Here is a 20614-nt window from a genome sequence, read left to right as displayed (position 1 = left end):
CTGTCCTGTGAGTTTGAAAGGACCATTCCCACAACCTTCAAGATAATATTCAAGAAACAAACAAGATCTGATGTGTGTCCACAAGGGTAAAGTCTAAGGCACCTGTTGTCTGCTTATAATCTTCTCTGAGGAATTATTTATTAACCCTGGGAACTTCACAGATGTAGAGGAAGTTGAACCTGCATGTTGCTGGCTGGAGGCGGAGCAAGCTTGGTCCTGCCACAGCCTGGGCAGACAACGTGGGCACTGTGCAAGCCTCCTCTCTGCAGTGGATGGTGTGAGGGAGCGCGGCAGGTGCCTCTTGTTCTTCCCACACACAGGCCTGGATATGTAGCCAAGAACCCTTCAGCTTCGGCCTCTCTACTGCAGAGACAAGACAGTCTGGGATGAGGCAGGGGGCAGCTTTGGCCTAGGACCCATGGCTTCACTCTTTATAATAGATAACCTGTCAGCTCAAAAATTATCTTGAGAAAAATTGACAAGTCATGGATACAATACAAAATAAATAAAAGGGGAGAAAGATGTAAATGTGTGAGTGATGAAAATATTAGCTATAAAACATACAGATGTCACATTAGCAACCATGGTGAATGTTTTCTGGATTCCTGGTATTTTCATGAAAAGAGCAGGCTCTTAGCTCCAGACTTGTAAGCATTCACATGGAAATGTGTTTGGTAACTCTTTGAGAGCCCCAGCAGAACATATCAGTTCCCAGTTTACAGGAGGAGAAAATATATCTAGGAAAGTGATAATCCACAGGAAGGAAAGAAAGATGAGGAAAAGATACTTTTAAAAACAGGATGTTTGGAAATCACCACATAAAATGATAGAATCTTGACTATATCTACAATTCCAACAAACAAACAAAAAAGAACAAATGTTCCAATTAAGTAGAACCAAAACTTTTAGAACATGCTTTGTATTAAAAAAATATTTAGCAGCTTTATTGATATTTTATTAATCACCCACTTGAAATACGCAGTATAAAGATATTTGGTCAGTTGTGCTAACATTGCCATAATTGAATTTTGGAATACTACCATTACCACTAAAAATTCCTTTGAACCTATTTGAAATAAGTCCCTATGCCCACCTCCAGTACTTAGCCCAATATGAGCTTTTAAAATAGAGTTTTGGCCGGGCGTGGTGGCGCACGCCTTTAATCCCAGCACTCGGGAGGCAGAGGCAGGCGGATCACTGGGAGTTCGAGGCCAGCCTGGTCTACAAAGCGAGTCCAGGACAGCCAAGGCTACACAGAGAAACCCTGTCTCGAAAAAAAAAAACCAAAATAAATAAATAAATAAATAAATAAAATAGAGTTTTGTCTTTTCAACCCACCTCATAAAAACAGAGTCACCTGCCCTTGGCTTCTGCCACATAAATGGTTTGGATCATCTTCCACTTGGGGATGAGTGATTTATTTCTTTCATTGCTGAGTACTATTATAAGGTCTATGGTAACTTGTGTGGGAAACCTCTTCAGGTAATGTGGATGAATACTAGCCTGCTATTCAATTAACACATGATAGTGAGGACTTAATACACCCCAAGGGATGCACTTAGTACAGGCAGGTGGAGGACAACCAATGAAACAGCTCTAACCTCCAGCTCTCATGAGTGTGCAATCTAGTGAGTTTAGGCGAGGAACCACCTTTGTGCCCGCTTTGGTCACGATCCACTTCCTGTTTTCCTGTCCTGGTGTGGTTGTCAACTTCTGAGGGCTGAGTTGTGTTCAGAGTCCAAAGTAAGTGAGAATTCCCTAAATGCAATAAAACCCAGCAATTCCTGGGCTGTGATACAGCCTCGTACACCTTGGAAGTGTAGCTTCCTGGTCAACTCAAGCAGGAGCCAGCACAGGGGAAAGGATGGAGGGAGTCAAAGTCGGAGGAAGGTCACCATTCCTTCCAGTGGCTATTACGAGCGTGTGAAGCTATATGCACGTGTGAGGAGTCCTTCCCCACCAACAGAAATCCACCCACAACTCTATGTGATGGGAATCCTTTTTAATCATTTAGAAAGGAGAGATGGCTCAGAGGTTAAGAGCACTGGCTGTTCTTCCAAAGGTCCTGAGTGGATCACAGACATCTATAGTGAGATCTGGTGTCCTCTTCTGGTGGTCAGCACACATGCACACATGCAGGCAGGATGTTGTATACGTAATAAATTTTTAAAAATTAAAAAAAAAAGAAAGTGATTTTTTTTGACCCTGCCTTCAGCCCTATGTGAAAATGGAGAATAGATGTGGCAGGTGGCTCCTTGGATAAAATGCTCACCACGTCCCATAAGGATCTTCTTCTTCTTTCAGAGGTCCAGCATCCACAGGAAAAGCCTCGCGTGCTGCCTTCCTCATGAAACCCCAGTACTGGGGACGCAGAGACAGAAGGATCCTGAGAGCTCACAGGCCAGTGTAGCCAAGTCAGTGAGCTCCAGGTACAGGGCTATGACCTGACTCGGAAATAGGGAGTGAGCAATAGAGGAAGTCACAGGGCAATGACCTCTGACCTCTACATATGCACACAAACCAGATGCACAGAACATGGCACAGGAATAGTTTGATAGAGGTAAGCATTCAGCATGGTTCTAAAACAGTCGGGTGTTTGCTATGTTCTGGGCACCAGCTGTTTCTAGCTGTATGGCATGTGAATACAATGCATGACACATAACCTCTAAAACTACCATGGCTTTATGTGACCATAAAGAACACAAGATAACTAAAACCTGTTCAGCGTTCTAATTCCTTCATAAGTGCAAAAGTTTGCATAATTACTAGCATAAATTCTTCTTGCTTTTTTTATTGGAGCTCATGGTGCTCGTCACCTCGGCTGCTGAGGAAAGAGCCTACCTGGAGGTTCAAGGGGAAGTCTGGAGGAGCCGGGAGTCCATCTGTTTGAAATGTAGCATGACGGTGTTGCCTTTGCTTTAAAAAGTGAAAACTCAAAATGAAGCATGCTCACATAGAAAATGCACGGATTGAATAATTTAACAGTGGTCACCCAGATATGACAGGGATCATACTTGAAGTGCCATGTTTTTACTTTAACAAGTTCTTCTAATTATTTCCTCTAAGGCTTCCCTTTCTAAACATGTGGTAAAACACCCCTTTCTACCTGTCTCACTAAAACCCTTATGCCAAAGGGCCATGCCATGAACACACATGAGGGTGCCATGTGGTTGGTAGTATCCCTCCGGGGCCTGCTTACAGCTTTTATTCCACACAGGATCCTTGACATCGGACAGTGTGCTGGTGAGAAGGGTTAAAACCTCAGCTTTCTTCAGCTTCCCAACGTTGGGAACAGAAGCTCGCAGACCCTGCACACGTAACAAAGCAGTTTAAACCAAGCTTTCACTTTAATACCCAGCTAATAAGGCAAATGAAAAGTGACTCTGTGAACATTGATGGGAAATAGTTAAAGCAACCACGATTTAATTTATACAAAAGAATTACTGTATTGGATGTATTCTCTTACAGAGAAAGCCAATGTATTTTGAAAGAATATACCAGCTCTTATCTCCTTAAAGCACATGCCCGCCTCACCCTAAGATCAATTGCTACACTGGTGTTGTAATAAAAGCAAACGTGCCCCCCACTGTCAGAATAGCGGTTGTGTTTATATATGGGGAGGAAGGGAGAGAGAAAGTACCACAAAGCTGCTCACCTCTCAGGAAACATGACCTCTGCTTCTCTGTATCATAGTCTGGCCAGCAGAGGCTTCCAAAGCAGGAAGGGAACAGCTGCCGGCCAGGCTGGAGGATGCACAGGACAGCTGAGGGCTCCTGGTACCCAGGAAGGAGTGAACAGTGCAGCCCTTGCCAGCCACTCTAATCCCACCTGAAAAGACAGGAAGGAAATACCAGGGTTAACAAGGCCAACTGATGAGAATTTAGACATGACATTTTAGGCAAAAACTGAGGGGATGTGATGGGAGTATTACATTCTATGCATATGTTGAGTCATCACACTGTGCTCCACAAACATGTAGAACTAAAACAATAAGACTTGGAGTGGGCTGGAGAGATGGCTCAGCAGTTGATAGCAGTTGCTATTCTTTCAGATGACCTGAGTTCAGTTCCTAGCAGCACACGCATGCCAGCTTACAGCTCCCTCTTCTGGATTCCTTAGACACTAGGCACACACGAGATGCACAGACAAAACATCCGTGCTGGTAATTTTATTTTCAAAAAGGATCGGAGAATATACATTGTATACATCTGTGTAATTGCCAAGAATAAAGGAAAGATGGTTATAAAGAATAAACAAATGGGATAGTTTGAAAATGCTTTTGCGGCCAGGCCTCGGTGGTGCACGCCTTTAATCCCAGCACTCAGGAGGCACAGGCAGGCGAATCTCTTTGAGTTCAAGGCCAGCCTGGTCTACAAAGTGAGTCCCAGTCCAGATCAGGCAAGACTACACAGAGAAACTCTGTCTCAAACCAAAAAAGAGAGGGAGAAAGCAAGGAAGGAAAGAAGAAGTAAATAATCAAAAAATCAGAAACACTTATAAATCTTTTATTTGAGGAAGTGTCATCACTGACTTAAAAATGATGCTTACAATAAAAGGGCTGCCCAAACGCAAACTCTCCATGTGGTTCCCAAAGCCTCGAGGCTTCAGAGTGTGGCCTACATCTCACCACCATCCTGTGCTTAGAATCTGCAGGTGACACCAAGCATCCTGTCAAGCTGGTTTTGGAAATCAAGAGAAACCAGGACTCTGTCCAGGAGTCCATCAGCCAGAGCACTGGTGAATCCACTGGGATGTGTTGAAAAGCATTATTATTGCTTTCCATGCTAGAAAGATTGACGTAATTGGCACCAGGTGTGGGTCAGGCATCACATGTGCTTTGTTTTGTTTTGTTTTGTTTTTTAAAGCACCCCAGTTGATTCTCAGGAGGAGCAAACTCAGTGCCACAGATCTGGGCTAGTCACAGAAAGATGCAAGATGGCAAACAAGCATGCAGCACTTCCAGAAGATGGTTTTGGCATTAGTGAGCATCTATTAAAATGAGTATTTTGCCTCACAGCCTTAGGCTAACTCACCAGGTATAGTGACGGCAGCAAGCACAGAGACATTAAAGTCTGCAAAATCTTGTGTGTGCATCCCCAAGGGCTCTCCTGGCACTTTGCTCCCACACATCTCTCTCCTCCTCTGCTGGGCTGTTTCAAGAGATAAGGAGTCCATCTGCTTGACCTTGCCTTCACCCTCAAAATGAGAAATAAAAGCAAACGATGTCTCTGTATGTATTAAAACACCCAAGTGAATCAAGCAGAAACACTGAATAATTCTGAATGTCTCACGGCCATACCAGCTGTAAATAGCACACTGCAGCCACAAGGAGGAAGGTGGCAGTGCCCTCCCCAGGAAGGAAATAAGAGCTATACATTAACTTGCAGAACCACAAATGGGTGGATTTTACATAGAGAAACCGATAAATAAATAGATAAGTCTGCTTTATAGGTATTGTTTGTTTTTAATTAAAGTACAATGACATTCGACTCCTCCGAATACCTCATTTGCTCTCTCTCAAATCCATGGCCTCTTTTCTTCTTTAGTTGTTACATGTACACACACACACACACACACACACACACACACACACACACACACACGTGTAACTATAATCTGCTCAGGCTGTATAATATTATTTATATGTATACAAATTTCAGGGCTAATTAATTGGTATTGGGTAACCAATCAGTGTGCTTTACCCCAGAGAAGACTGTTTCTCCTGCTTTTGGCTCACATTCATCAGTTACCTATAATGCTTTGAGACCCTCCCCCTTCTGCATTCACGAGCCTATCAGTGTTGTGCTTGTTCAGTCTTGTTAAGCCATGTTAAGACTTCATGGGTGGAACTCCCCTGTCATTCCAAGGAGATGCAACCTCCCAGCAGAATTCCTGATCCGCTGCCTCTTAGAATCTTTCTATCCCATCTTCTTCTTCTTCCCAAGCCTGAGGTGCAGCAGCTGTGTTATACAAGGATCCCTCGGGACTGGTCACCATTCAGTCACCTCTTGCTATTTTTTTTTTTTTTACTTTTTTTTTTTTTAACCTCTCGCTATTTTGATCACCTGTGGTTTTCTGTAATGAGCAGTTGCATTTGTTGCGAAGAGAAGTTTCTTGGATGAGGGATGAGGCTGTACCTATCTGTGGACCTAAGGATACGTGGTTACAATATAGCTAGAAGTTCTGCATGTCCACAGAGCAATTAAAAATAGACTTGGGGGCTGGAGAGATGGCTCAGTGGTTAAGAGCACCACCTGTTCTTCCACAGGTCCTGAGTTCAATTCCCAGCAACCACATGGTGGCTCACAACCACCTATAATGTAATCTGATACCCTCTTCTGCAGATAAAGGACTCATATGCAATAAATAAAATAAATAAATCTTTTTTTTTTAAACAGACTCACACAGGTATTTGTACACTTCCTTTGTGGTAGCATTAATCCCAAGGAAATCTACAAACATGCCACAATATAAGTGAACCTTGAAGACAAACACTGGGAGGAAGAAGCTGGACACAAAAGAAAATACAGTGCATAGCTCTGTTTATGAATTGCCCCAAAAGAGGCAAATGCACAGAGACAGAAAGTGGAGCAAATGTCACCAGAATCTGACCTGGGGAGGGAAGACGAAGTCATTGTTTAATGAATGTGATTTCATTTGGGGGTGATGGGAAAATTCTGGAGCTGGGTGATGGAGATGGCGGGGCCACATTGTTCTGACACTGGGTCTTACACACCCCCAAACAGCTTTATGCTATGTGTATTTCACACACACACACACACACACACACACACACACACACACACACACACAGAAAAGAAAAAGAAAAAAAAGACAAAGAAAAGAAAAACGGCATTAGTGGAGAGGAGACAGAGGGTTATGTGCTGTCGGCTGCTGACGGTGAAACGTGGCAGGAACAGGTTTCTTTCTCTCCTGTTTGGGCCCTAATGGCTGTGGACCCCTTCCTACCCACTTTGTCTCTAACGCTCAGTTCTCAAAGGGAGTGGTCAGCGGGTCAAATGTTGGCTACAGTCAACAAGACAAAGCAGAGAAAAAATAAAAGTAGTGGATGAGGCTGCAGCAGCCACACCTTGTCCCTCGCGTTCAGAAACCAGCGTCCCTGCCACAGACCAGCCAGCATTGGACGACTTCTCTCTGACAGGTTTGCACGCCACTGAAGCCACCAGGTAGGAGCTTGGCTGCAGGAGGCCAGCAGTCAGTCCACCAGCTTCTGAGAGCCTGTCTCTGTAGCTGGGCTCGCCCCCCCCCCTCCGCCCTGCCCCGTGGCGGCTGGGGCTCCTGCAGCCTCCAAGTTTTGCTCAAGAAATGCCAGGTGAGCCCCGCGGAGCTTGTCATTTCCTCTTCTGCTGGTAGGGGGCGCCAGGGAAGCAAAAACTAATTTTTTAATGACTTGGCCTGGGCTGGGGAGGATAATCTTTAAAAGAAACGGCAAATAAAATAAATAGATTCTCTTCTTTGTAGGACTAGTAGCAACTTCTATGAAACTTATTTCAAAAAAGAATGTAGGGCTGGAGAGATGGCTTAGTGGTTAAGAGTACTGTCTACTCTTCCGCAGGTCATGAGTTCAATTCCCAGCAACCACATGGTGGCTCACAACCATCTATAATGAGATCTGGTGCCCTCTTCCGGAGTTCAGGTGTACATGCAGGCAGAATACTGAATGCATAATAAATAAATAAATCTTAAAAAAAAAAAAGAATGTAAATATTGATTCATGACCCTCCCCCCGCACCCCCCATCCAGTTTTTGTTTTTTAATTTTACATAACAAAATTTTGGACTGTTGAAGTTCCAAAGCTGGAACTTGGAGTGTTTTTATTAAAAGTTCGAGTCGGGGGTCTCCACTTCGTCTACACGAGAACTGAAGGGCAAAGAATGCCTTGGGAATCTTATAACAGTTCTGTGTCTTGAGAGAGACCGGACTGTAACTAAGGGTCGCAAAAACGTAGTATCGGCTGGTACGCAGTTGTGCTCCATATTTGCACTTCGTGTCTCACGTGTAGAAATCCAGAGCTCCCTATACGTAGCCTCGTTTTCTCATATGTCCGAGGGAAAGATTTCCAGGCTTTACTTTGGTTTTTTTTTTTTGTTTGTTTGTTTGCTTTGTTTGGCTAGAACAAGCTGTGTTTCTTCTGTACACAAGATGGTTGAAAGAAATCTGTTCTCTTATTGCTAAATAATAAATCTGCAGTCTCCGGAGGTGTTGCTTCTATGACTGAACCATTTGCATTATTAGCCCCACGTCTTCCAGCAGAGAGTCACTGCGGCCTTATGCTTCCAGCGTTTAGTAACACCACGAATCTACATTCAAGCAGAAGTCTAACTTACCGCTCAAAATCATGGCTGGAAGGCTGCACACCTGGATGGCTGCCTCTAGCCTTTGAACCGGAAAGAGATTTACGTGTTACATGGCTGAACACTGTTGGTGTCAGAGGCCCAGATTAGGAAAGAGAAGTACACATGACTTCTGTGGCAAGCAGGAGAATGAGCAGCTGTTCAGGAAAACACACTTGTATCAACAGACATCACTTGTAAAGAGAGAATTAAAAAAAAAAACATGCTGAGTGTGGGAAACAGAACACTCTGGTCTGGTTCTGAGTGCTGGAGGTCAGATCTGCTGTCTCCATCACTGCCTGGTGTGATACTAAATACAAGGCTCAGTGTCTCTGGGCTGACATCCCCTCAGGTCTGAATTCGGACAGTAACATCCTCAAAGCACAGCTCTGTTGTAGGTACGTCTAGTAAGTGCCATCTCTGTCAAGACCTTGACACAAAGATATCGTTGCTGGAGGACTAGCTTGTGTCCTCCATTTTCTTTCACACAGGTGGCTAAAATGGGGTAAAGCTGTTCCTTAACTTCTCTGAGGCCCTGAGTTAGACTTTCAAAACCGGCGTGTATTACGCCAGCAAAGTTTTGCAAATAAGCATCCACAAGTCTGTCTTTTTTTTTTTTTTTTTAAATCTCTTTGGCTTCCATTGGTGACTTATAAGCTGGGCAGCAGCCCATCCAGGATGGACATGTTGATTGGGCACAGAGTCCGGCTATGTAACTAAAGCAGGGGAAAGGAGGCAGGAGTCCAAACAGCGGGCTGGCTAACGTCAGGTTACCTGGCAAGAGGCCCAGTGGGGAGACTGCTCTCGTTATTGCTCTGTGTGCCCACATACCTAACAAAGTCAGCTTAAGGAAAAAGGATTGATTCTGGCCCAGGCTTGAGATATAGTTCGCCATGCCAGGGGACATGGCGGTCATCTGAGTTCCCCTTTTTAATTTAGTCCAGGATAGAATCCACAGGATGGTTCTGCCCACATTCAGGCTGGCTCTTCTGTCTTCGGCCCAACCTTCTGGATACACTCCTCCCAAAGAGACACTCAGAAGTGTTGTTTTATGAGGTCATTCTAAGCGAAGTCAGGGTTGACCCTAATAGGCGGACCACCCCAAAGGACTGCTTTATATTACATTGACTCACGTTGGGCTAGTTTGATTGGTTGCTATAAATCTCCAATTTACAGTTTCTCTGTGTCTTTACGATTTCACTGTTCAGGCTGGAGATAAGGTTCAGAGGCTAAGAGCATGGGCTGCCCCTTCAGAGGACTCAGGTTCAAATCCCAGCTGGTGCCTAAGAACTGTGTGTAACTCCGGTTCTGCGAAGGATCTGATGACCTCTTGTTGCTTCTGAGGGCACATCACGCGCATGATGTACAGACATGCATGCAGACAAAGCACCTATACACATAAAACTCCAATTCACTTTCTTTATACAACAGATAGCGCAAGTGCTTCCGTTTTAGTTTGATGTGTTGAATCCCAGTGCAGGAGTTCGGTCCACAGCGTGCAGAGCAATGGCCTTTTGTTGGTTGCAGCTCTTAGGTTTTGTTTTGAGACAAGGTATTGCAATACAGACCAGGCCGTCTTCTAACTGTAGATCCTCCTGCCTCAGCCTCCTGAGCGCTGGGATTTCAGATGTTCCACCATGTCCAGACAATGTGTCTTTACCAAATCTAGTAAAGAAAGGTGTTTGTTATGAAGCTGGCTTTCCTGAGAAAGACTGGCCAACTGTTCGAAGTAGAAGTGAGGGTCATATTCAATAAATTAGTATAAGCTTACAGACTTTTCTAGAAGACGCAGTGTATGCAATCAAAGACTGTAAATGCTAAATTTATTTTTTTCATATATATATATATTTAATGCTAAATTTCTTGATTTGGAATTAGAGTTTAAGAATCATATATTAAGCGGATACCCCCATCTATTCTCTTCATGAATGACTATTGTAATTTCTAACTTTAGTAAATTCAACCCTAAATTGTGCTTTTAAACTCATCTTTGACCTACAGTAAATTATGCTGTGATAGGCAAGTGAAGCTGTCAATAAAACTGTCAATAAAAATCTAAAAATAGAGGCTATAATATAGGTGCTGTTTTTGTTTAGGGCAGTTAAGCACCTATAAAACAGATAAGTATACCGAAGGCCAACAAACCTATGAGGAGATTATCAAAATATCCTTGGTGCTTCCACTAAAATGTGGTTGGAAGCTAGGTGTGGTGGTGCAAGCCTTTAATCTCAGCACTCAGGAGGCAGAGGCAACAAGGCAAGCCTGGTCTGCAAAGTGAGTTTCAGGACAGCCAGGCCAGTTATACAGAGAAATCCTGATTTTGAAAAAAAAAAAAGTGGTTAGAAAATTAGTGTGTCAAAGGCTTTGTGTTCAACAGTACCCTTAGCAACCTGGAAACCCTTCTCAGGATAATGTTTCATTATGTCCCTGGAATTATAAGTGAGAAAGGAAAGATGAGCTTGACCTTACCAAACTTCCCTGGCTAGGTGTTATCCTGGAGTAAAAGTCAGATAAAACCAGCCTCGGAGTCACTAGGAAACAGTAGTTCTCCCCCACACTAGTAAACACTGAAGTATCACAATGGCACTCGCTTGTTCAAGTCACTGAGAAACTTTATCTCTTAAATTTTACAGTTAGGTTTTTCTTTTGGAAAAGACAAGGGTGGAACATCTCCAGCCTTTAGCAGGCGAGTCGCCGAGAATCAGCCTTTCACTGTAACCTAGATGGGCCCCCAAGCTTTGGCTAAAGGGTCTCTGGACATGCCATTCCCAGCCCTCTTTAGCTGCAGAACTTGCAAGCAAAGAGGATCCTATGTTCACTTTGTGGTCCAGATCTCATGCAGCTCCTGTGCACACACACACATAGTGGCTCTCCTGGGAGCCAGCTAAAACACTGCTCACCCCAGTCTCTTCTTCTCCACTCCAGCCTTCCCCAGCATCCGGGAGTCCTCCTGGCTGCCCGATGAACTCGATCCGGTTGTCTAGTGTGATGCTCTTAGTCACTGTATGCTAACTGGGCAAGGAGGACCTGGGGATTAGACAGCTCAATTGGTCAGCGCTGAGTTTTTAAAAGTCATGCACAGTCTCGAGGGCACAGCTTAACACCAAGTGTGGCACAAGGCAAAGCGGAGCAGAGCAACTCTGGTGAGACGGGTGGTAGCACAGACTGTATATTGTTATCCCTGACCTTTGCAACTGGCTCAGGCTGGTGAGGACAATCATTTCCTTCAGTGTCCCCATTTTGTTCTCCCTCCCTGGGCACCCCGTGTCCCCAACTGTCCCAAGTAAGTCTGTAGGTGTTTTGTTGTTTTTGCCCCGGTTTCGGTGGTGGTGGCTGAAAAGAGGGCTTTCTGCACCACTGCTCTAGAGATAGACACACACATACACACACACACACCCGATTGCTTGCCAGTTCCAAGCTTCTTCCGGGAGGAAAGCGCTTTTTAGCTTCCGGCGCACGCGCGGTGCAGCGGAGACGCTGGGAGGCGGGTGGGGCCGCGACAGCAGAGGCGTCACGCGCCCGGAGGTCACACGTTGGAACCCGCGCTCGCGCCCGTCTGTGCCGTCGCGGCGGCGCGCACGCAAGGCCGACGCGGGTTTGGGGGTGGCCCGGGGCGTCCGGGATCTCAGCGCGCGGGAGGATGGCGCGCGTCGGGCGACACAGAGCGCACTGGTGCTGGGCGCTGGCGCTGCTCGGGCTGGCGGCGGCGACTCTGGTCTCATCCTCGACGTCCGGGCGCAGGTGGCCGGTGCCCTACAAGTGAGTGAGGCGGAGCAGGGGCGTGGCGGGGACCTGGAGAGCGTGGAGCGGATGCCCCAGCATGCTCGGGGACAAGGGACACTACGAGCGCAGTTCCTAGCTAGTTGGCACCTTGGAGGTCCTCACTGGTTCAGGGCAATCCAGAGTTCTGGGAGGAATGGAGAGGGACTGTACAGCACGGAGTGACTTTTAGGTACAACTAACTTGACTCCGAGAGCAGGGTAAAACGTTTTAAATACTACATGTTTTATCGTTAGATGTCTTGGTAAAACATTTGGGCAGAATTTACAGGGAGGACACCTGCTCAGGGTGTGTCCTTACTAAATTACTAAATACCAAACCGGAGGAATCTCTTCCCTGGGCCAGTCAGGATCACCTTGTTGGTCCACTTCAACTTGAAGGTAGGGCCCCTCCGGGACCTGTAGTCTTTGACCCAGCTAAGTGACAGCCCGTGGGAGATTGCAAAACACAAGGCACGGGGTGGGGGGAGGGGGGAGGGTGTAGGAGGGGCCTCGTGCGGGGAAGCCTGGTGTGAACATCAAGAAGTGGAAAGAGCTGTGGCAGTGGCACAGATGTTTCCCAGCATGAGGAGAGGGTGTCATGGCACAATGAGAGACTGTTTGTGCCTCCAGGGAGTTCTTGGTTCTGAAGGCTGCAGATCAAATCTGATTCCATCAGCCTGCCCGCTGTGTGGCCCTGGAAAGTTACTCAGTACCTTCACCCTCACGTGCCTGAAGAGAAAACAGGAAATGATAGTAGCGCGCTCATTGGCAGGAACATCTTTTAGAGAAAACCAGCTGCTGACAACTTAAATATCCGTGCGTTCTGTTCATGAACTGGTTCTGCTTAATGTATATGAAAAAAGAAATTTACGGTTGAAACTGGTTTTGATGAAAATATTCACAAGAAATAAAAACTAAATAGCCAATAAAACAGCTTTATACTTATAAACTTGCCTTTGACCTGGAGTAGGTTTTCCTGTGGGCAACGAAACCCACTTAAAGCTAAATGTCTCTTTATGCCAGCAGGTGAAGAGCTAATTTAGAGTAGAAGTTTTTGTGGACACGGTTGAGATGGTAATAAAATACTCTGCCTGGAACCTTTGGGGTCTTAGAATTCTTTCTCTTTCCTCTGAGCGAGCGTTGCCAGGCACAGGAGGTGGTCAGTGGGACAGGTGTGGGAGCCATGGCCTCAGTCTCTTCCAGTTGCAGTGTCCTTCCCCAGGGCCCTTTTCTTTGAGCGTAGTTTCCAGTCTCCTGGCTGGACTCAGCCTGAATTTAACCCCTGCCACTCTTCTGATTCGTGCAATCATAAAGGAGGCTTTCTGTATTCTGCCGGATCAGATTTGCTGTTTAAAATCCTCAGGGTGGAAAGTTCCCGTGTCAGGGGCTGTGTGATGTCGTCATTCTGTACTTCCCATGACAGATTGTCAGCTTGTCTACTCTTTTTTCCTTCCTTTTTTTCTTTTCTTTGCTTCCCCTCCCCCCCCCCCCCCCCGCAGGGTTTCTCTGTGTACCTTTGACTGTCCTAGACTCACTCTGTAGACCAGGCTGGTCTCAAACTCATGGAGACCCACCTGCCTCTGCTTCCCCCGAGTGCTGGAATTAAAGATATGGGCCACCGTCCCAGCTAGCCCCTGTCTATTGGCTTGAGGCCTGAATTCATGTCTGTAGCGGCTGTAGCCTCTTCAGATATTTCAGCGGTTCTCAGCTTTTTCGGCCATGGCCTCTTGATGGGTCAGACCACCCTTTCACAGTGGCCACATATCAGATATCCTGCATCTCAGAGATCTACATAATGATTCATAACACTAGAAGAGTTATAGTTATGACGTGGCAATGACATTATGGTTGGCGTCGCCGCCACGTGAGGAGCCATGTCTCAGTTCAAGGCTTGCAGCAGTAGGAAGGTTTAGAACCACTGAGGCATTTGCTGCATTTTCTAATAGTGCTTCTTCCTTTCCTGGCGTCGCTTTCTTCTCTGGTCCCTTCGCCTACTAGTACTACCCTTCCCAAACGGTGGAGACTGATGTCTCCCTACTTGTGCCTTAGGTTTCTATTTCCTTAGTTTTTGCTCTTTCTACAGCTACCTCCTGTCTTGTTTCACGTCTTCCACTCCCCAACCCCAAGCTTGGTTAGGAAGGGACTAGAGTTAGACTTGTTGCCCGCCTTCTCCTCAGTGTAGTCCCAAGCAAGGTACATCCTCAGGCAACATTGTAGAAGTCAGCATGGCAGTGCATACTTGTAACCCTAACCTAGGGGAAGGAGAGGCCGAAAAAGGCAGAATCTTGGAGCTTGTTGGCTATCCAGTTTAGTGAGAGACCCTGTCTCAAAAAAAATAAAGGTGTAGCCAGGCGCGGTGGTGCATGTCTGTAATCCCAGCACTCGGGAGGCAGACGCAGGCAGATCTCTATAAGTTCGAGGCCGGCCTGGTCTACAAAGTGAGTCCAGGACAGCCAAGGCTACACAGAGAAACCCTGTCTAGAAAAGTTCAAAAAAAGAAAAACAAAATAAAGGTGTAAAGCAATCAAGGAAAGAGTGAGGGCGGGGGGGGGGGGGGGGGTTGTGGAGGGGGAACGGAGCCGAAATGAATATTGCGAATCTAAAGTGTGTCAGAGGAGCAATCCCTTTTATGATCTAATTTGAGGGTTCTCTTTCTTGCTAGGCGCTTCTCTTTCCGTCCGGAGCCAGATCCATACTGTCAAGCTAAGTATACCTTCTGCCCTACTGGCTCACCCATCCCGGTTATGAAGGACAATGACGTCATCGAAGTCTTAAGACTACAAGCTCCTGTTTGGGAATTTAAATATGGAGACCTCCTGGGCCACTTTGTAAGAGTGCCTCTTGCTCTTGTAACTTTGCTTAAGTAATTTATTTGTTACTTTGACTAAAATGAGGAATCACGTGTATTGCTGTACATTGTGCATGTGTATGCAGCTAGTCACAAGCATGACATGGCTGGAGGAGCATGCTGGGTGTCACACTCCACTCTACTCCCTTGGTAATAGATACAAGTGGAAATGCCTGGCTCTTAAGTAGATGCTAAAGATTTGAACTCATGTCTTTGGGCTTACATAGCAAGCACCTTTACCCATTCAGCCATCTCTCCAGCCCCTGATAAACTTCTTAGCATCTTTAAGCTGGTAGTCAGAAAGGGCTACCACAGAGTCTACATGGCACTACACCACCTGTAATTCCAGCACTTGGAAGTCTGTGCAAGAGAATTGCTATTCCAGAGTTGGCTTGGGCTGTTTGATAAGGCTGTCTCAGAAACAAAGCAAACGCTAACGCCGAGTACCAAGCGTACCAGCCTTAATCTGTTTTGCTATGACACATCTTGTACTGGGCCCCCAGACCTTAGCTCAATTGATGCCATGTTACAGGCACCAAGGCACTTTTCTGACCTAAGAGCCCAGCATGTAGACCCCCAACACCTGTCAAAACAAGAACAGAGACCCAATCCATCAGAGTACATAATTCTGGGAAAGTCCCTAAATGTACATAAATGTAGGAAGCTTGCTTTTTGATTTCTGTAGCTCTACTTATTGCTAGCTCTTCTTGCTAATTGAAATGTATTAACCAAGATGTGTGTGTGTGTGTGTGTGTGTGTGTGTGTGTGTGTGTGTACACATAAAAATGCCGAGATTGATAATGCTTCTGGCTACAAAACTTGGACAAGTTTCCTATGTGGTCCTCTGGCTTGGGAATAAAGACTTTCTATTGGCTTTAAGAGTCCGTGTGTTCTCAGGAGTTACCTTGCAACCCTACTTTCGTACCCAGCTCCTGGGAAGGAGAAGAAGGGCGTGGCAGGCAGGAACCACTTCTTGATCTCCAAGCTCTGCTGTCTGCCCTTTCCCAGCTTAGTGACTCCCCTGGGCGGTAGACACACTCTTTCCTGGACCACTCACGAAGGCTTCCCGTGCTTCCTGTACTCTTAGCTGTGACCAGATTCCAAGCATCTTCACATAGCTCACATCCCTGCTACAATAAGCCCTCGTTGCCAAAACCAGAGTGACAGATGGGTGCCTGCATTTTGAGGGACCGTCCCCTCAAAATGAGGTGTCGCCACAAGGAGAGTGACACACAAGCGTAGCTCCTTGAGCATTGTGGTGTACCAAACTCTGTCCCAATGGATGACCTGGGCCCCTGGTTACCTCCCAGACGCTTTCACACCTGTGTTATCCCTACACAGAAAATCATGCACGATGCCATCGGGTTCAGGAGTAAACTGACTGGCAAGAACTACACAATGGAATGGTATGAGCTTTTCCAGCTCGGCAACTGTACATTTCCCCACCTTCGACCGGAAATGGATGCTCCGTTCTGGTGTAACCAGGGCGCAGCCTGCTTTTTTGAAGGAATTGATGATAAACACTGGAAGGAAAATGGGACATTAGCTGTAGTTGCGACCATATCTGGTAAGTTTCAAAAATAGTGTTTGATGATTGTATCAAAAAAGTGGAAGATTTCGTTCATCCGCTGAGCCTTTAGTCAGGTTTGGCATCATGGTCATTTGTAGTCTGTGCTTCTGGGACCATTCCACGTCGTACCAAGTGGATCCCCATGCAGAGCATTGCTAGGTGATGCATGGCCCATCCGCTCTGTCCATGACAAATGTGAATGAATGAAACGCTGTGTATAGTTAAATTGGAAAGCAAATGAACAACAGATCCATAAATGCCCTATTAGGAAGGATTCTTAGCTGTATCTGAAAAAAAAAAAGTAGTTATAATTTATGTTTACATGGAGAAAGTAAGAGTTTGCTTCCTGGGTCTGGCCCTGTTTTGAGTGCTCTAATTAGAGCACATCACTTACCAGCATCTGGAACTCCTGAGAGAAGCGTTACGGTTTCCCGCCCCTGGTGCAGATGGATGGGGACACTGAGAAACAGGTTAAAGCTATCCAGGTAGTAGGTGGGACTCCAGCCCTGACAGGAAAGCTCTGCAGGCCGTTCTCTTGACAGCTTTAGTGTACTGCTTGCCCAGATGTATACGTTCACTGCATCTCAAGGCCTCCTGGGCAATAAGTTTAAGTGCTCTTGGTGTTACCTGTTGCTTTGTACTGGAAAGTTGATGGTTGCAATTTTTCATTCCCTGCATCCTATATTGCTGATTCTTTTGTCATCAGACTTTTGTCAGTAGCAAATTATGTGACACTTGGGGTCACATTTCCCCTATGGGCCCATTGTCTCTTGTGGGTAATTCCTGCTCATACCATGTGTGAACCTTACTTTATGTGTGTCGTTTGTTCACCAAAGCACAGTGCTGAAGTGAAAGCGAATTATCCCACAAGGACTTGAGGAAATGCTCAGGGTTTCTATTTGCTGGTGTTTACAGAGAAGTTTAAGGTGTGTTAACTCATAAATCAGTGGGGGAGGCTAAGACCTCCCTCAGGCTTTTTACAGGTTAGGAATGGATGCAGGCGAGTTCAGCCCAGGGGCATGGCTGACACGCTCAAACAGAGAGCTGGACGGAACAGGCCACATCTATAGTTGAGCTCTTTCTAATGTAACCTGCACCTTTTCTAATCTTTCCTTCTACTTTCTAATTCACAGGACCCAACTATCCCAACCACAGAAACCCATCTTTCAGCAATGCTCAGTGAATGAACGGGCTTCTGTCCTAAGTCCCAAGCCAGGTCATAGCCTCCTTTCTCCTCTTATAAGCTGATAATCATAGAATAGCAGTTGCTCTTTTCTGTAAAACACTTTCATTTGCTAGAACTTTAAAGCTTGTAACTTCGTCTTGCCTGTGCTTGACCCTGTCCCATGACTGGCTCTGGATGTTACGACAGTGTTTGTTAGTTCAGCTTTTCCAAGTTACTTCCTAAGAACCAGGCCTCCCGTTCTAAAGCAGGCTTTATAGCACTTCACAGTTTCATTTCAATAAAAGTAGTAAAGGGATCCAGAGCATTCACTTGACAGACAAGTTATTTCATGAACTCAAGTTGGCGTAACCCAAGAATGGTTTGCTGGTAGTGAGATTTGGGGCCTAGGTCTACAAATGCCCAGATAGGGGCTGCACCATACAGAATAGCAGCATACTCTAAATATTTGGAGAGGATCTTCCGATCTGGTGTGAGGTGGCAGTAGAAGACTTAGCCACCCAGCAGTCTGTGCAGCCCACAAAGCCGGCACAAACAGTGGTCAGTTTGGTAGAGTGGCTGGAGGAATGTGTGCGGTGGGTAGTCAGCAGTGTCCCAACCAGCACAGTACAGGGAAAAGGAACTGGCTGGTTGGTCATAGGAGAGGCTGCTTGTAGTGCAGGCTGGACCGCTGCTCCTTGGCTTCCTTTGCTTTTGCCCCTTCCTGTTTGCCCTTTTCTCTCCTTCTTACACTGTCTTTCATCTTTGTCCTCTTCCTGGTCTTGCTTCCCTTCTCTCATTTACTTCTGATGAATCTAGGTCTTGCTGCTGTATATCAGTGTTAACCCTCTTGACTATCACTCTGACTACAGCTTTATTATAGAATTTTAGGAGTCGTCTTTATATCCCCATTATTTCTTGCGTATACAATTCAGAGGCCTTGAAAAATGGAGGAAAATGTAGCTATGCTTGCATTCCTGTTGTGGGTATAGGTTTTGAAGGTTGAAACTATTTCTTATCCATCTACCCTGGTCATAATTGGGTCAGAACATTTTATAAGCAGTTTACATCTGTTGTTTTGTTTTGTTTTGTTTTGTTTTTAAACTAGGAAAGATATTTAACAAAATGGCACACTGGGTGAAACAGGACAATGAAACAGGCATATATTACGAGACATGGACGGTCCAGGCCAGCCCCGGAAAAGGGGTAGAAACATGGTTTGAATCCTACGACTGTTCAAGTTTTGTGTTAAGGACATATGAGAAATTGGCCGAATTTGGAACAGAATTCAAGAAGATAGAAACAAATTATACAAGAATATTTCTTTACAGTGGAGAACCTACTTACTTGGGAAATGAAACATCTATTTTTGGGCCAAAAGGAAACAAGACTCTTGCTATGGTCATAAAAAAATTTTACGACCCCTTCAAACCATTTTTGTCAACTAAAGAATTTATGTTGCATCTCTTGAAAATTTTTGATTCAGTGGTTATACACAAACAGTTCTATTTGTTTTATAACTTTGAGTATTGGTTCCTACCTATGAAATCCCCCTTTGTCAAAATAACATACGAGGAAATCCCTTTACCTACCAGACCTACACCACTTACTGACTTGTAACAACTTTCAGTCTGATCTCTCCATGTTCTTCCAGGGGTGCTTGTCCATTTGAGTCTTTTTCACCTTGCCTCCCTGGGCCAGGAAGGTGAGGTGCTCACTGTGCGAAGCGCGCTATTGTGACATTTTAAGACTCTGGGGAAGCAGCAGAAACCATAACTGTACTGACCAAAGTGAATGCACTGTGATCTTTATTTTATAGAGAATTAGTTGATCTCAGCTATGGACGCTCTTTGATTCCAATGTTGACTTTTGTCTAGGGCTATCTTTTCTGTTACATTAGTATTGTTTTTGTAGCTTAAGAGCTTTTTTGTCATCTAAAGAATGGCTGTTTTCATAGTTATTAGAACCTTGAGGTGCAAGTCTGCTTTCTATTCCCATAACCTTAAAGACTTGTTTGGACTCCATGGCTGGAGCGGTGCTTCTCCGGACATGGTAAGTACTGCAACTAACTGGCCACTCTCTTAAAAGCAACTTAGCGTCTCTAGATTTGTGTCCTTACCTTTAAAATGATTCATCTTCCATGTATGTGAAGAGTGGCAGCAGCTATGTTGGTACAGGAAGGTCAGGCGCACTGAATGTATATATGGCCCCAGAGGACTACTGGCATTAAAAGCACAAACTGTCATTCACTTGCCTAATGTAGATTACATTCCTGGGTCTTGTAATCAGTGACCTGGAGCGGATGGACAGCACACATGGCTTCAGCAGCCCTTCAGTACCAGCCACCCAAGTATCTGGCTGCAGACATGTCTTGGTGAAGTGTACTTGACTTCTTGTGTGTGCCCTCTGGTTCTGTGCCCACTATCAAGGCTAGTACAGTCAAAGAGGGTACACTTTCCTGGAAAGGACAGGATTTTGTCAAGGACCTCAGCTCACCAGCTGCTGTGGGCATTTGACAGGCTCTCAAGGTCCTGTATTTTGATGAGTTGATTTTTGACTACTCAACACTAGCGCAATGAGAAAAAACAAAACATCTGTTTAATATAGAAATGTGCCAGTTACTCATTTCTACATACCAGTTGAGTGTTTCTTGAGAGGTTATTACCCTACTGGGGAGCTGTCATAAAAAGCCTCATCTTACTCCTTACTCACCTCACTGCTGTCCCAGATGGGTAAGCCATGGCTCAGTAAGGCAGTTACCTGGAATTGTTTCACTCAGCTTATGCTGAATGAATGGACGCACTGGATGCCTTCCAGCACTGTTCAGATCGTGGCTTTCACACCAGTATCTGGGCACCAAATGTTACCAGTTTGTGTTGCTTCTGTTCAGTCTAATAAAAAGGCAAAACAAAAACCAGG

General features: G+C 45.4%; 1 protein-coding gene and 1 long non-coding RNA gene across 3 annotated transcripts; one reads left to right on the top strand and one right to left on the bottom strand.

The window, feature by feature from the left end:
• Window positions 1–3736: 3736 nt before the first annotated feature.
• LOC311589294 lies at window positions 3737–11846 on the bottom strand. Of its 2 annotated transcripts, XR_014776485.1 has the most exons (5): window positions 11751–11846; window positions 11255–11381; window positions 8349–10019; window positions 5034–5196; window positions 3737–3828 (listed from the first exon to the last, which is right to left on the bottom strand). It is a non-coding gene; the product is annotated as an uncharacterized lncRNA (long non-coding RNA). The 2 variants fall into 2 exon arrangements; XR_014776486.1 differs by having other exon boundaries at window positions 11255–11800.
• A 27-nt stretch (window positions 11847–11873) lies between these two features.
• On the top strand, window positions 11874–20614 carry CLN5 (CLN5 intracellular trafficking protein). Its single transcript, XM_084767603.1, has 4 exons — window positions 11874–12113; window positions 14778–14943; window positions 16305–16530; window positions 18804–20614. Exons 1-4 carry the CDS (start codon window positions 11995–11997, stop codon window positions 19313–19315), a joined length of 1023 nt encoding a protein of 340 aa, XP_084623729.1. The 5' UTR covers window positions 11874–11994; the 3' UTR covers window positions 19316–20614.

The sequence above is a fragment of the Acomys minous genome (genome assembly GCF_964271855.1).
Source record: "Acomys minous genome assembly, chromosome: 18".
NCBI lineage: Eukaryota > Metazoa > Chordata > Mammalia > Rodentia > Muridae > Acomys > Acomys minous.
This window is presented reverse-complemented; position numbering and strand designations above follow the sequence as displayed.

What these genes read in the sequence shown, in the direction of transcription:
- CLN5 (XM_084767603.1), top strand. Translation starts at nt 11,995, where the DNA reads ATGGCGCGCGTCGGGCGACACAGAGCGCACTGGTGCTGGGCGCTGGCG. An exon ending in GAGACCTCCTGGGCCACTTT is followed by an intron (nt 14,944 to 16,304) that starts GTAAGAGTGCCT and finishes ATCCCTACACAG; the next exon opens with AAAATCATGCACGATGCCAT. An exon ending in TGTAGTTGCGACCATATCTG is followed by an intron (nt 16,531 to 18,803) that starts GTAAGTTTCAAA and finishes TTTTTAAACTAG; the next exon opens with GAAAGATATTTAACAAAATG.